At 41.6% G+C, this 16,943-nt stretch overlaps 1 protein-coding gene across 4 annotated transcripts in view; it reads left to right on the forward strand.

The window, feature by feature from the left end:
* Window positions 1-13,769, forward strand: part of LOC118240429 (B-cell receptor CD22-like) — an 18,874-nt gene extending 5,105 nt beyond the window's left edge. For all 4 annotated transcript variants that reach the window (XM_081706295.1, XM_035520759.2, XM_081706294.1 and 1 more), the window contains 7 exons: window positions 1,253-1,603; window positions 1,698-1,916; window positions 2,618-2,857; window positions 3,022-3,103; window positions 3,811-3,859; window positions 4,026-4,225; window positions 12,253-13,769. In XM_081706295.1, coding sequence (XP_081562421.1) covers window positions 1,253-1,603; window positions 1,698-1,916; window positions 2,618-2,857; window positions 3,022-3,103; window positions 3,811-3,859; window positions 4,026-4,225; window positions 12,253-12,295 — 1,184 coding nt within the window. In that variant the 3' untranslated portion in view covers window positions 12,296-13,769. The remainder of the gene's footprint in view (window positions 1-1,252; window positions 1,604-1,697; window positions 1,917-2,617; window positions 2,858-3,021; window positions 3,104-3,810; window positions 3,860-4,025; window positions 4,226-12,252) is intronic.
* The last annotated feature ends 3,174 nt before the right edge of the window (window positions 13,770-16,943 follow it).

The following is a 16,943-nucleotide window of genomic DNA, read 5'->3' on the forward strand; positions in this document are numbered from 1 at the left end:
TGGATTTGAACTAAATCTCAAGACTAACTCTGAACTTCAGTATTATTCAATATTTGCCTTATTTGCACAATCCATTTTACTCTACATATTTGCATGCCACATGTGTTTTATTCTTTTTATACAACGGATATTATTCAATTAGTAATTATTCAGTCACTTGATCCATTCCAATCCAGTCTGGTCAGATCTGACATGAGAGTGTGTGATATTTCATGATGAGATAATTCACCTGATTCTCTGTCACTGATACACACAGAAACACTCAGAAACAGTTTCAACAGAGCAGTGATACTGACTACATTTACAATAGTGTGTATGTAAGAAACTGGACAGAACCATTTACAAGAGCTGAGCAAACACCAGTCCCTTCACTGTACCATCTACACTCACAGCAGCGTAGTCTGAACTTACTAAGCAAACGTGTCTTGCAGTTGGATCTTAATCAGATTAATACTGAATACCTATGGACATAAACGTAGTTATGATTGTGCTGCGTTTGTACATGTTTATCAGACATGGCTGTGTTACTGGTTTACATGTGTCATTGTCATTGCTGAGTTGAGACTGGTTCACCATCCACCTGGTTCTGCAGTCAGAAAATAACCACTGATAATGAAGATGGTTAAGACCAACTGTGCTTCACCACAGATGGGTTATAGTCTCTGTCTGTACACTTACCTAGAACAGGCATTTCTAAAAAATATATAAACATAATGGATAAATCGTATGTGTAACGTTGTTGCTGGCCCGAGTACCGGTGGGTGTGGAGCAGGACGCACAGACTCCCTCAGTGTGAAACATTTATTAACATTAAACATGTAGAACAGTGGCACTCACACACAACATTAACGACAGACATGACTTATACATCTAAATAAACACAGGCTATAGTAACATCCAACAATGACTACATACGCACTTATATACATCAGCGAACAAACAATGACCAACGGTGAGGCACGCACTGACGGGGGTTTAAATAGACAAACACACATTAACACGTAACCCCATGCAGGTGCGTGCCTTCACAGGGGTGTGGTTACAAACATGGGTGAACCCCCCTGCATGCGGCAGGCCGTATCACATGACTTGTTTGGGGGGGGGGGGGAGCATCCCGTGACAGTATGCATATTTCCTATGCATTTATTTTGGTTTAAAAGCTAATATGAATATTCAAATCTAACATTAATTATTAATATTCAGCCAGTATTACCTAAATGTTGTTCTGACTGTGACTCTCTCTGTGTTCCAGGTGTTCTGGGTAAACAGTGTTGGGGTGTGACTTACACTCCTAAACATGTGTGTGCTCTGAAAGGCTCATCTGTTGATCTCTTCTGCTCTTATAAATACCCTGGAGGACACACAGTGACAGAATCATTCTGGTTCATTACAGAGCAGCAGGTTGGTATTGAACCTGTGGATGTGAGAGTGGAAGAGGAGTATGAGGGGAGAGTGCAGTATAGACAGAGCTCCCAGAATGACTGTAGTATGACAATCACTCACCTGAGAGAGAGTGACGCTCACACATACAGGTTCAGATTCCACACTGATAGTACTGCGGGGAAATACACTGGACGTCCTGGAGTATCTCTCTCTGTCACAGGTAATGTTGTATAATTTAAAAATAAGTTTAGTAAGCTATAATAATTGTCTTTTGATTAAAAATAGCACCAGACATTTTTTATAATCACTTGCAGATCTGAAGATTACAGTATCAGACAGAAGTAGTCGAAAGCACCTGATCTGCAGCTCCACCTGCATGCTGCCCAACAACCCCACCTACATCTGGTACAGGAATGGACAGCCTGTATATAACCAGAACACTAATGGACTGTATGTGTATGACAGTAGTGAGGATGCAGGCAGCTACTCCTGTGCTGTAAGAGGATATGAGGAGCTCCACTCTCCTGCTGTCTGTAAGATCCTCACATCTATTAGATTCTGGAAAAAAACATTTGTTTGTTTGAGTGTTGTTTGTTTGTTTTTGCTGCTGGTTCTGCCTACATGTTTATAAGTAGCTGGGAAGCACCTTTCACTGTTGAGGGCTCTATACATTTGTGGGCACTGGCTAGCTGGTTCAGCAGTACTACATCAGTGTGTTTTGTTTGTGTTCTCATTGTCTCTTGCTCTTGTCCTCACTTTAAACTGCACTCACTCTGTGTCACTGGCAACTTCTACTAGATTACAGTGAACTCATGCTGAGTCACATATGGCTAAGACATAAGACAACTACAGCATTTTTAGACATATTTCAATTTAAAAGTTGCCAGTGTTTAAGGTATTTTTGGAGTCTATTTTGTTGTTTTTTGTTTGTTTTTAAAATGTTTTTCCATAATTCACGTTTAATATTTAAATCTACTGGGTTTATGTTTAAACCCATGTTGTTATACTCAGTGCTAAGTCATTACACTGTGGCTATGCAACTGTTTTATTCATTTGACTGATAGTCTTACAAATATTCTTTTTACAGTTATTGTGTTCATTCAGGTTATATACTGAATGTTACTGTTTTCGTAAATATTTCTATAGTTGACTGATATTGGCTACTTTCAAACATGAACACTTAAAATAAAAAAAGATTAAGTGTATTAATTTTCATTCCTGCTCTCCTGTTCAGACCCTCCCAGAGTCCCGTCTGTTACTGACCGTGTGTCTGGTGACGCGGTGACACTGCTGTGCTACAGTGACTCCAACCCTATCAGTAATTACTCCTGGTACAAGAAGACAGGAAGTGATGTCTTACTGTTAGGAAATGGCACCAATTTAACTATAGCTACAGGAACAAGTGGACGTTTCTACTGTGTGGTGCAGAATCAATTTGGATCATCTAACTCATCAGAATGGTCATTTACTTCAGGTACAGTCTGGGTTGAATTCACTGCCTTATTGTCTACATGGTGATTAAAGAAAGTGAGACAACTATCCTGCACTTCCAGTGTCAGTTTGATGAGATCATACAGCAAGACTTCTGTGACTGTTCACACGTCTGTGTAACATGCTGCCCTCTCCTTCCTGATGCAGGGAACCCAGCTGGGACATACGCAGCTTCTGGAGTCACTGTGGGTTTGTTTCTGACTCTCGTTGCTGTCTGTCTATGGATGAGGTAAGAAGCTGAAGCCACATTGATATTACACACCCTGCCAATGCGTAGGCTGCTTACTGCCCAGTCCAGAGAATCTTCACTCTGATATTTACAGTATAGGGTCACAAAGTACCATCAGGTCACTGTACAAAAGAGCATAGAAAATAAACAATGACAATTAGACTGAAGTAAAAAAACAAAACAAAACAACAACAAGAAGAACAAATTGAAGATGCAATAAAATTTCAAAACATGAGATATGTTATTCTGTAATTGTTAAAAAAAGAGAAAAATAGAGTTGCAAAGGCATAGTAATTACATCACTCAGACAGCAAGCTGGTGGTTGGAAGAAAATATCAGTCAGGCAATCAACTAGGCTGAGAGGAGGCAGCCTGTATGAGAGGACTGGATGAGCAGAAAATTGCATATAATGCATACAGCAGTGAAACTGGAGACCATGCTGTCTAGTAATGATGCCAAGGTGGAGAATTATTAATAAAAAGTAGAGGACCAAGTATTCAGGCCTTGAGAACACCATGACATCGGATTGATGGGTATTAACCTACCAAAGGAGGTAAATTGCTGTCCGTCAGTGACATATGATTTAAACCACATAATTATCATGCCAGTGACGTCAACTAGGTTTTAAAACAAATCATTTTAACTAGAGTTTGATTAACACAGAAGCTATTGAAACTGTTGATGTTATTACTGTGGTTCACCACCAGGAGGCGAACCACAGCTGTCAGCAGCAGGAGTGAGGAGACCAGCGCAAAAGTGAGTTTGAAGAAGAGTCGACAGAGGATTGAGATTTCAGTCCAACTCAAAATCCCTGCAAAGTTTTCCATAAAGGGTCCAATGACCAAAGTAACAGAGTTAAGCCTGTATTTTGATTATTAATTACATAAATCATTAATCACCATGTCCCAATTCTCTCTTTCAGCATGATTCTACTCCTGTAGATGATAACTTTTCAGCCTTGGACATACCCTCTGACCCCACAAATGACGACGTTCACTACTCCAACATTAATTTCACACGCTGCCACACACAGGAAATATCTCTATACTCTACTGTCCAACTAACAATGGCTCTTAGTCAAGAAGAAGAAGTCGAGTATGCCAGAGTGAATTTCTCTGCCTGGTAGGCAATGCAAATGGTTCAGTTAACCATATTTCTGTCACACTTAGACACACCTTCACACATACACATGCACTCACACAAACATGAATGCACACTAATGCTGATGAGATACCCCTCCCTCTAAAAATAAATAAAACCAAAAATCTTGACAGAGCCCAAAACTATTTTAATAGTTATAGAAAATGCTTATACCTATTGGCCAACTATTTTAAATCCTAAAATTTTACATGCTTTATTCAATTTTAAAATTTGGTTTCATGTTAAGACCTAAAAAATTAAAAAAATAATTACTGCAGTGTACAGGTTAAGTAAACTCAAAGATGAAGAATTCACTGTTTTGGAAAGCATGCATCAGTAAAACAATTGTTCGAAACATCAGTTTGTTAAATAAAATGTCTCTCAATGTATCAAAACCATAAAATTGCACTTTTTGGAAGGAAATGTCTAGTTGTCCTTTTAGCTAAAAGATTGTACTATTCAAACAGGATTTACTCCTCTCCACTCCCATCACACATGGCTTACCTAAAGACTCAGTCTTGGGTTTGATTTTATTGTCTTTACACATGCATCCACTAGTTACAATTTTTCCAGAAATAGAACTATATTAAAAATAAACTTTAAATAGCATTCATTAATTTTGGTCACACTTTATTTTGAGTAGTCCTTTGGAGATAACTAATAAACTCTCAAACTCTCTGAAGTGGCAGTAATGAATCATCTAAAACATTCAAATTAATATCTTTATTGTCACGTTACAGCCCCGCCCCATCTTCAAACGTGTGTGTGTGTGTGTGTGTGTGTGTGTGTGTGTGTGTGTGTGTGTGTGTGTGTGTGTGTGTGTGTGTGTGGTCCACCTGTTCTGTATTAGGTGTAATCCTCTTGTGTGTGTGTGTGTGTGTGTGTGTGGTCCACCTGTTCTGTATTAGGTGTAATCCTCTTGTGTGTGTGTGTGTGTGTGTGTGTGTGTGTGTGTGGTCCACCTGTTCTGTATTAGGTGTAATCCTCTTGTGTGTGTGTGTGTGTGTGTGGTCCACCTGTTCTGTATTAGGTGTAATCCTCTTGTGTGTGTGTGTGGTCCACCTGTTCTGTATTAGGTGTAATCCTCTTGTGTGTGTGTGTGTGTGTGTGTGTGGTCCACCTGTTCTGTATTAGGTGTAATCCTCTTGTGTGTGTGTGTGTGTGTGTGTGTGGTCCACCTGTTCTGTATTAGGTGTAATCCTCTTGTGTGTGTGTGTGTGTGTGTGTGTGGTCCACCTGTTCTGTATTAGGTGTAATCCTCTTGTGTGTGTGTGTGTGTGTGTGTGGTCCACCTGTTCTGTATTAGGTGTAATCCTCTTGTGTGTGTGTGTGTGTGTGTGGTCCACCTGTTCTGTATTAGGTGTAATCCTCTTGTGTGTGTGTGTGTGTGTGTGTGTGGTCCACCTGTTCTGTATTAGGTGTAATCCTCTTGTGTGTGTGTGTGTGTGTGTGTGTGGTCCACCTGTTCTGTATTAGGTGTAATCCTCTTGTGTGTGTGTGTGTGTGTGTGTGTGGTCCACCTGTTCTGTATTAGGTGTAATCCTCTTGTGTGTGTGTGTGTGTGTGTGTGGTCCACCTGTTCTGTATTAGGTGTAATCCTCTTGTGTGTGTGTGTGTGTGTGTGGTCCACCTGTTCTGTATTAGGTGTAATCCTCTTGTGTGTGTGTGTGTGTGTGTGGTCCACCTGTTCTGTATTAGGTGTAATCCTCTTGTGTGTGTGTGTGTGTGTGTGTGTGGTCCACCTGTTCTGTATTAGGTGTAATCCTCTTGTGTGTGTGTGTGTGTGTGTGTGTGGTCCACCTGTTCTGTATTAGGTGTAATCCTCTTGTGTGTGTGTGTGTGTGTGTGTGTGGTCCACCTGTTCTGTATTAGGTGTAATCCTCTTGTGTGTGTGTGTGTGTGTGTGTGTGGTCCACCTGTTCTGTATTAGGTGTAATCCTCTTGTGTGTGTGTGTGTGTGTGTGTGTGGTCCACCTGTTCTGTATTAGGTGTAATCCTCTTGTGTGTGTGTGTGTGTGTGTGTGTGTGTGGTCCACCTGTTCTGTATTAGGTGTAATCCTCTTGTGTGTGTGTGTGTGTGTGTGTGTGTGTGTGGTCCACCTGTTCTGTATTAGGTGTAATCCTCTTGTGTGTGTGTGTGTGTGTGTGTGTGTGTGTGGTCCACCTGTTCTGTATTAGGTGTAATCCTCTTGTGTGTGTGTGTGTGTGTGTGTGTGTGTGTGGTCCACCTGTTCTGTATTAGGTGTAATCCTCTTGTGTGTGTGTGTGTGTGTGTGTGTGTGTGTGTGTGGTCCACCTGTTCTGTATTAGGTGTAATCCTCTTGTGTGTGTGTGTGTGTGTGTGTGTGTGTGTGGTCCACCTGTTCTGTATTAGGTGTAATCCTCTTGTGTGTGTGTGTGTGTGTGTGTGTGGTCCACCTGTTCTGTATTAGGTGTAATCCTCTTGTGTGTGTGTGTGTGTGTGTGTGTGTGTGGTCCACCTGTTCTGTATTAGGTGTAATCCTCTTGTGTGTGTGTGTGTGTGTGTGTGTGTGTGGTCCACCTGTTCTGTATTAGGTGTAATCCTCTTGTGTGTGTGTGTGTGTGTGTGTGTGTGTGGTCCACCTGTTCTGTATTAGGTGTAATCCTCTTGTGTGTGTGTGTGTGTGTGTGTGTGTGTGGTCCACCTGTTCTGTATTAGGTGTAATCCTCTTGTGTGTGTGTGTGTGTGTGTGTGTGTGTGGTCCACCTGTTCTGTATTAGGTGTAATCCTCTTGTGTGTGTGTGTGTGTGTGTGTGTGTGTGTGTGTGGTCCACCTGTTCTGTATTAGGTGTAATCCTCTTGTGTGTGTGTGTGTGTGTGTGTGTGTGTGGTCCACCTGTTCTGTATTAGGTGTAATCCTCTTGTGTGTGTGTGTGTGTGTGTGTGTGTGTGTGGTCCACCTGTTCTGTATTAGGTGTAATCCTCTTGTGTGTGTGTGTGTGTGTGTGTGTGTGTGTGGTCCACCTGTTCTGTATTAGGTGTAATCCTCTTGTGTGTGTGTGTGTGTGTGTGTGTGTGTGGTCCACCTGTTCTGTATTAGGTGTAATCCTCTTGTGTGTGTGTGTGTGTGTGTGTGTGTGTGGTCCACCTGTTCTGTATTAGGTGTAATCCTCTTGTGTGTGTGTGTGTGTGTGTGTGTGTGTGGTCCACCTGTTCTGTATTAGGTGTAATCCTCTTGTGTGTGTGTGTGTGTGTGTGTGTGTGTGTGTGGTCCACCTGTTCTGTATTAGGTGTAATCCTCTTGTGTGTGTGTGTGTGTGTGTGGTCCACCTGTTCTGTATTAGGTGTAATCCTCTTGTGTGTGTGTGTGTGTGTGTGTGTGTGGTCCACCTGTTCTGTATTAGGTGTAATCCTCTTGTGTGTGTGTGTGTGTGTGTGTGTGGTCCACCTGTTCTGTATTAGGTGTAATCCTCTTGTGTGTGTGTGTGTGTGTGTGTGTGTGTGTGTGGTCCACCTGTTCTGTATTAGGTGTAATCCTCTTGTGTGTGGGTGTGTGTGTGTGTGTGTGTGTGTGTGTGGTCCACCTGTTCTGTATTAGGTGTAATCCTCTTGTGTGTGTGTGTGTGTGTGTGTGTGTGTGTGGTCCACCTGTTCTGTATTAGGTGTAATCCTCTTGTGTGTGTGTGTGTGTGTGTGTGTGTGTGTGGTCCACCTGTTCTGTATTAGGTGTAATCCTCTTGTGTGTGTGTGTGTGTGTGTGTGTGTGTGTGGTCCACCTGTTCTGTATTAGGTGTAATCCTCTTGTGTGTGTGTGTGTGTGTGTGTGTGTGTGTGGTCCACCTGTTCTGTATTAGGTGTAATCCTCTTGTGTGTGTGTGTGTGTGTGTGTGTGTGTGTGGTCCACCTGTTCTGTATTAGGTGTAATCCTCTTGTGTGTGTGTGTGTGTGTGTGTGTGTGTGGTCCACCTGTTCTGTATTAGGTGTAATCCTCTTGTGTGTGTGTGTGTGTGTGTGTGTGGTCCACCTGTTCTGTATTAGGTGTAATCCTCTTGTGTGTGTGTGTGTGTGTGTGTGTGGTCCACCTGTTCTGTATTAGGTGTAATCCTCTTGTGTGTGTGTGTGTGTGTGTGTGTGGTCCACCTGTTCTGTATTAGGTGTAATCCTCTTGTGTGTGTGTGTGTGTGTGTGTGTGGTCCACCTGTTCTGTATTAGGTGTAATCCTCTTGTGTGTGTGTGTGTGTGTGTGTGTGTGGTCCACCTGTTCTGTATTAGGTGTAATCCTCTTGTGTGTGTGTGTGTGTGTGTGTGTGTGTGGTCCACCTGTTCTGTATTAGGTGTAATCCTCTTGTGTGTGTGTGTGTGTGTGTGTGTGGTCCACCTGTTCTGTATTAGGTGTAATCCTCTTGTGTGTGTGTGTGTGTGTGTGTGTGTGTGTGGTCCACCTGTTCTGTATTAGGTGTAATCCTCTTGTGTGTGTGTGTGTGTGTGTGTGTGTGGTCCACCTGTTCTGTATTAGGTGTAATCCTCTTGTGTGTGTGTGTGTGTGTGTGTGTGTGGTCCACCTGTTCTGTATTAGGTGTAATCCTCTTGTGTGTGTGTGTGTGTGTGGTCCACCTGTTCTGTATTAGGTGTAATCCTCTTGTGTGTGTGTGTGTGTGTGTGTGTGTGGTCCACCTGTTCTGTATTAGGTGTAATCCTCTTGTGTGTGTGTGTGTGTGTGTGTGTGTGGTCCACCTGTTCTGTATTAGGTGTAATCCTCTTGTGTGTGTGTGTGTGTGTGTGTGTGTGTGGTCCACCTGTTCTGTATTAGGTGTAATCCTCTTGTGTGTGTGTGTGTGTGTGTGTGTGTGTGGTCCACCTGTTCTGTATTAGGTGTAATCCTCTTGTGTGTGTGTGTGTGTGTGTGTGTGTGTGGTCCACCTGTTCTGTATTAGGTGTAATCCTCTTGTGTGTGTGTGTGTGTGTGTGTGTGTGGTCCACCTGTTCTGTATTAGGTGTAATCCTCTTGTGTGTGTGTGTGTGTGTGTGTGTGTGGTCCACCTGTTCTGTATTAGGTGTAATCCTCTTGTGTGTGTGTGTGTGTGTGTGTGTGTGGTCCACCTGTTCTGTATTAGGTGTAATCCTCTTGTGTGTGTGTGTGTGTGTGTGTGTGTGGTCCACCTGTTCTGTATTAGGTGTAATCCTCTTGTGTGTGTGTGTGTGTGTGTGTGTGTGGTCCACCTGTTCTGTATTAGGTGTAATCCTCTTGTGTGTGTGTGTGTGTGTGTGTGTGTGTGTGGTCCACCTGTTCTGTATTAGGTGTAATCCTCTTGTGTGTGTGTGTGTGTGTGTGTGTGTGGTCCACCTGTTCTGTATTAGGTGTAATCCTCTTGTGTGTGTGTGTGTGTGTGTGTGTGTGTGTGGTCCACCTGTTCTGTATTAGGTGTAATCCTCTTGTGTGTGTGTGTGTGTGTGTGTGTGTGTGGTCCACCTGTTCTGTATTAGGTGTAATCCTCTTGTGTGTGTGTGTGTGTGTGTGTGTGTGGTCCACCTGTTCTGTATTAGGTGTAATCCTCTTGTGTGTGTGTGTGTGTGTGTGTGTGTGTGGTCCACCTGTTCTGTATTAGGTGTAATCCTCTTGTGTGTGTGTGTGTGTGTGTGTGTGTGGTCCACCTGTTCTGTATTAGGTGTAATCCTCTTGTGTGTGTGTGTGTGTGTGTGTGTGTGGTCCACCTGTTCTGTATTAGGTGTAATCCTCTTGTGTGTGTGTGTGTGTGTGTGTGTGTGTGGTCCACCTGTTCTGTATTAGGTGTAATCCTCTTGTGTGTGTGTGTGTGTGTGTGTGTGTGGTCCACCTGTTCTGTATTAGGTGTAATCCTCTTGTGTGTGTGTGTGTGTGTGTGTGTGTGGTCCACCTGTTCTGTATTAGGTGTAATCCTCTTGTGTGTGTGTGTGTGTGTGTGTGTGTGTCCACCTGTTCTGTATTAGGTGTAATCCTCTTGTGTGTGTGTGTGTGTGTGTGTGTGTGGTCCACCTGTTCTGTATTAGGTGTAATCCTCTTGTGTGTGTGTGTGTGTGTGTGTGTGTGGTCCACCTGTTCTGTATTAGGTGTAATCCTCTTGTGTGTGTGTGTGTGTGTGTGTGTGGTCCACCTGTTCTGTATTAGGTGTAATCCTCTTGTGTGTGTGTGTGTGTGTGTGTGTGGTCCACCTGTTCTGTATTAGGTGTAATCCTCTTGTGTGTGTGTGTGTGTGTGTGTGTGGTCCACCTGTTCTGTATTAGGTGTAATCCTCTTGTGTGTGTGTGTGTGTGTGTGTGTGGTCCACCTGTTCTGTATTAGGTGTAATCCTCTTGTGTGTGTGTGTGTGTGTGTGTGTGGTCCACCTGTTCTGTATTAGGTGTAATCCTCTTGTGTGTGTGTGTGTGTGTGTGTGGTCCACCTGTTCTGTATTAGGTGTAATCCTCTTGTGTGTGTGTGTGTGTGTGTGTGGTCCACCTGTTCTGTATTAGGTGTAATCCTCTTGTGTGTGTGTGTGTGTGTGTGTGGTCCACCTGTTCTGTATTAGGTGTAATCCTCTTGTGTGTGTGTGTGTGTGTGTGGTCCACCTGTTCTGTATTAGGTGTAATCCTCTTGTGTGTGTGTGTGTGTGTGTGGTCCACCTGTTCTGTATTAGGTGTAATCCTCTTGTGTGTGTGTGTGTGTGTGTGGTCCACCTGTTCTGTATTAGGTGTAATCCTCTTGTGTGTGTGTGTGTGTGTGTGGTCCACCTGTTCTGTATTAGGTGTAATCCTCTTGTGTGTGTGTGTGTGTGTGTGGTCCACCTGTTCTGTATTAGGTGTAATCCTCTTGTGTGTGTGTGTGTGTGTGTGGTCCACCTGTTCTGTATTAGGTGTAATCCTCTTGTGTGTGTGTGTGTGTGTGTGGTCCACCTGTTCTGTATTAGGTGTAATCCTCTTGTGTGTGTGTGTGTGTGTGTGGTCCACCTGTTCTGTATTAGGTGTAATCCTCTTGTGTGTGTGTGTGTGTGTGTGGTCCACCTGTTCTGTATTAGGTGTAATCCTCTTGTGTGTGTGTGTGTGTGTGTGGTCCACCTGTTCTGTATTAGGTGTAATCCTCTTGTGTGTGTGTGTGTGTGTGTGGTCCACCTGTTCTGTATTAGGTGTAATCCTCTTGTGTGTGTGTGTGTGTGTGTGGTCCACCTGTTCTGTATTAGGTGTAATCCTCTTGTGTGTGTGTGTGTGTGTGTGGTCCACCTGTTCTGTATTAGGTGTAATCCTCTTGTGTGTGTGTGTGTGTGTGTGGTCCACCTGTTCTGTATTAGGTGTAATCCTCTTGTGTGTGTGTGTGTGTGTGTGGTCCACCTGTTCTGTATTAGGTGTAATCCTCTTGTGTGTGTGTGTGTGTGTGGTCCACCTGTTCTGTATTAGGTGTAATCCTCTTGTGTGTGTATGTGTGCATATGTCTCCTGTGTTGTAGTACGTGTTGTTGGTGTTTGAAAGATGTTTACTCAGCTGTGCAGTGTTAGATGTGTCGTCTGTGCGTTAATAAAAACGTATGTTTGAACGTGCCCCTTCTCTGCATCCTGTTAAGCCTTGAAGCGTGCCCCACAGCAAGAAGCAGTTGCAGTTAACTGTGCTTTCACCAAGGTTTTGTTTTAGTTGTGTATTCATGCACATTGAAGCAGATCTACACTTAGATTTAATTAGCAGTAGCCTAACACTGACCCATAACTGCACATTTTTCACTCTGGAAAGGCATCAACATTTAAAACTTATTAAATAAACCTGTTTGGAGAATTCCACAAAAACTTTCCACAAAAATGTGCCTCACAGAAATGCTGATTGAATTGCCCAGTAACTGCCCATAGGTTTACAAGCCACTTTGTAAGCAACTTTGTCCTTTTCTTAGTACAGTGAAACAAGTTAAAATGATCTGTGCTAATTGGCCATTCACTAACGACCACACACTAGACAGAGATTAGGTTAAAAACAATATAATTTTCCTGAAGAGTTACAGTAAATGATTTTTTATTTTAGATTATGTTCTTTGTGTATTCAAATTTTGCAGCAAGGACGAAACCCACATCTACAGCACAATCTCAAGAACATGAGAAGAAAATCCTCCACCAACCATCAATCTCCAGTCCTGCGTGAAAATGAGAAAAGTGCCAACAGTCTTCCACCTCCTCCAAACACATATGAAATTGGTACAAACTAAATTTAAAATCTTGCTGGTGATTTTGATTTATTTTAGGGATCAGTCAGACAGGGTATTATTGCCAACTGGACCAAGATACACATTATAAAATGTTTATGACATTATTTTATGTATCATTTATTACATTTAGCCACAGATTGTTTACTACTGCAAGAAGGATGGTTAGAAACTCTGCATGTTATATACATATACAAACATGTCATAAACATGTATTTCATGTCATAGACATGTAGAATAATAAAGATACACCAGCCCACAGTAACAGGACAGACTTTAATTCACTTCACTGCATTCAAGAATCTCGGTTCTCTTTGTAATATTACCACACATGAAGATGTTCTCTGCAGTGCAGTGACCAGTGTCCAGTGACCACTGTACATACACAGTACTGCATAATTCACTGTCCATGACATTATGATGATGTTTCCCTACCATTGTTTCATTCTTATTGATTAGTTTTTAGTACAATGTGGTATCTTGAGAGGTGACTGGCTAGAATGAATGTCCTTGAAGGTTTTAATTTTAATTATTTATTCAGACAAATATTTTTAACACAGCATTCCCAGGTCACAGAGTAACATTCCCAGGTCACAGAGCAGGGGGTCTAATAGCCTTCATTCTTGAATCCTGTACAACATGTGACTGTTCCACTTAGAGTTGTTGGGTAGCTGAACACTGTACTTTAAATTCAGAACGAGAGATCTAAATCGTCCTTTCACCCAGTCGGCCCTGGAAACAGAACTCAGCACAGATGTAATGGCACGATCCACTCACTGGGTGGCAGCAGCGATGTGATAAGACCCTCAAAGCTGATTGTGCAGAGCGTGTCCCATATGGATAAGATTTAACATTTGCTTGTTTATATTACAGTATATTTTCCATGTCTACTCTGTATTTGCACCGAAGCCAAATATGCCTGAAATATTTCTGTAACATTTATCACAAAAGGCTTCACACTTCTTGCACTCAGTAAATGATTTAAAAATTGTAAAAATGACTTTTGTGGAATTCATTCTTTATTCTTGTTGGCTCCTTATCTGGTTCGCCAGCATGTTGCTTGCCCCAAAGCCATGATGATGTTTCCTCCAGACAATTAGTCGTCACTCCTAACATCTGAGTTACTGTTAAGAACTTTAGCCAAATATTTAGCAATTTTAGTCAAAATGAGACTACCAGAGCCCAGACTAAGAGCAAACGTGGCGGCTGACTTCCTGACTACAGAAAACACCTGCATTCATGTAAAAGGAAGCGCATCTCAGCATCTGATTATCTATCAAAAGGTACTTACATGATGGACCGCCAGAGTCCATCTTTGCACATTATAGTTCCCTAATTTACCTCATACCTGGACATGCCTAATAATCTATTCTCTCGTTCTGCCGAGATACACCAACCCCTAAATCTCATGTTGTTACTGAGCCTCAACCCGTCTCAGCTGCCATGGTTCCTCCCACCACCCCCTGACGCCCCCTGCTGTAGCCCACCACACCTCCACACCAGCCAACTACTTCTCCGTTGCGCTTGATGGATGTTCTCATGCGGGATGGGTTTCGGACACGCGCATGCCGTCGGGATCAGACTTGGACTTCTAGAAAACTGGTCTAGAAATTGATTGCTCATTTCTTTATTTTTCTTATTTATTTATTTTCTCTCTCTCACTCACTACTTACTTCACTCTTTACTGTTTATATTGTTACTATTGTAGTGTCTGTTATCGGTCAGAGGAGGATGGGCCCCCCTCTGAGTCTTAGTTCCTTTCAAAGTTTCTTCCTCGTGCTCTAGGGAGTTTTTCCTTGCCACTGTTGCCCTTGGCTTGCTCACTGGGGGCTTGGACCCAGACTTTTGTTAAGGTGCATTGTGACAACAACTATTGCAACAAGCGCTATATAAATAAATTTGACTTTGACTAATATGTCTGATAATATAGCTGCAATTGTACCTTGACCCTTCTCAACTGAAGCTACCGCTACCAAGGAAATCACTCTTCTGTTCCACAGCTGTGGACAGCTTGTTCCTCTGTCTAGCAGTCATTAACACACATTCTTATGCATTTGCATTTGCATTAATAATTTCTAATGATTAATTGTGTAATAGTAAATTTAAAGTGCAATGTGTTGGCATATCTCAGCATATCCATGTGTTAATCTTTGAAGGAAAAACACAAGCAGTTCATGCAAAAAGCAAACTCTACAAAATGGCTTTAAGAAGGTTTATGGACACTGACTGTGAAAGTATAATTTGATTTTTTTATAGCTGCACTTTATGCTTTTGCCTATTATTAGTATAAGTGTTATTATTATTAGTGATTTATTGAGCTTCTCATACTCACCACTGTGTATTTGCCATGTATTTGCTGGGCTGTTTATTTTTATCTGATGGATGTTTTTAGGATCCAGGTTTAAATAATCACACAGAATACGGAGCGGTTCCCATTTATGGGATTTAAAAATAAAAGATGTCTGTCTTAGAATAGCAATATTAATTACCTCAAAAATGATGGATGTGCCAGTAGCAGTTTTTCTGCATGCACTGCCTCAAGCAGAACTCATGCCATCAGTTTGGACTTACTCATCCTTGCAGTCTGTACTTTATATGTGGACTTGTTAAAAAAAATTATGAATTTGGATTTCTTTTTCCATTTTGATTTAATGAAGCAATGATTGCATACTAGGTAATGTAAGCCTACAAAATTTGTAAATTGCAGGGCAAACTTGGCCAACTGAATATTTGCTGTCTAACACTGAAGCTTGAATATTTCTACAGTTAACCAGGCTTGAATATCTCTACAGTTAACCAGGTCTTCCTTGCACTTGGTCTGCTTGGCTTACCACACATTATTGGCTTTCAAAGTTTTCTTCCAGTATATCATATAACAAATTGCACATTCTTGTTTATGTGTATAAGGTTGTATAAGGTTTCTTCTTCAGTGTCCAGACTGTCCTATTTCAACCATTGTATTTATTTCATCTACATTGTTCAGGTTTTAGACACAGGAGGATGTTTCCAGTATAGTTTATTCATATAAAGTATGAGCAACATCTGTTTACCGCATTTCTCCACCAAAACACCCGAACCGCCACCACTGCCAAAAAAATACCTGCAGCTCGTCTTACACCTCTCTCTCTCTCTCTAGCATGACCTTGGCTTCCAGTAGCTGCACACATCAGATTTAAAACCTTGATGCTCGCCAGAAGAGCCAAAGATGGACCAGCCCCTCCATACATGAGGTCAATGGTCAAATCCCGATCCGTAACACGAATACTTTAAACCTGAAGTACGGATCGGCTTGAAAAATCAAACTTCCAATCTCATGGAAGACAAGCATGGAGTCTATTTTCTGTCCTGGCTCCCAGATGGTGGAATGAACTTCCACTTGCTGTCTGGACAGCAGAGTCATTGTCTGAGATAGAACTCATGTATTTTGTACTTCTAGGCATTAGCACTGATCCCTATATTTCTATTCTAGTTCAGTATGCTAGTTTATTGGTATATTGGACTTTAATCTACTCTACTGGCTAGGATGTATTCTAGGGGTAAATGACAAAGCACTTTTGTAAGTCGATCTGGATAAGAGTGTCTGCTAAATACCATAAATGTAAATATAAATGCAAATGACCTGTTTACTGGATTTATGGATATATCTAGTAAAAGTGATCAGACATCCAAGTTCAGACACACACACACACACACACTCACCAAATCAAAAAGTACTTTCATCTTTGGCATGAAAATGAATCCCTGTGGTTAAGCACAAAATGTAACACTCTCAAGAAAAATGTTATAAATAACAACGGCAATGATGGCATATTTTCATTTTAATGGCAAAATATTATTATTGTATACACATAAATGTGGCAGTTTCTTAGTTATGGATGAGGGCCAGGTCAAATTACATCTGTGGGATTAATTTCAAATGAAAAGTTAATTTACAGTAACTGAGTATCTCAATTAATTGAAATCTTTGCCATCTAAGACAGCTGAAAGTACAAAGAATAGTCTCTTCTACATAGCTCTAACTGATGCTTCTTAGCTCATCTTTCTTAATGAAGTCTGTCAATTCTATATAAGAGGCAGACAGTTTACTTAATTAGTAATATAACCTGATATCACCCCCCTGTGGATGAAAAGGTGACGTGAAGAAGCTGCTGCTTGTGCTGTTGCTTCAGATTGAGCAGGCCAACACCAGGCTGTGTAAACATTTTTTGTATAATTCCACCCATAATGTTACATCTTATTTTAACAGAAATCATTCAAGAAAAATAAAACATAGTATATTTCATTTATTTAATTAGTCCTTAAATTATATTGATAGAACAATATGTAGGCACTCTTAAATATGTAGGCAAAATAGGTCAGTTTGGCCAGTAAGCTAACTGTTTATTGTTGATGCGGAGAAACTTTGGAACAGCACTGCGCAGGCTTTCTGTACTTTGTTAGCTAGCTAGCTATAGTGAGTGGTAGATTCACCATTATTTGACATCCCGAATGCCCTCTGAAGCTGAAACTGAACGAGGTGAGTAGCAAACTAAGCACGTGCAAAG

This window comes from Electrophorus electricus, chromosome 23, assembly GCF_041902795.1.
Source record: "Electrophorus electricus isolate QZ-2024a chromosome 23, ASM4190279v1, whole genome shotgun sequence".
In the NCBI taxonomy this organism is placed as follows: Eukaryota; Metazoa; Chordata; class Actinopteri; order Gymnotiformes; family Gymnotidae; genus Electrophorus; species Electrophorus electricus.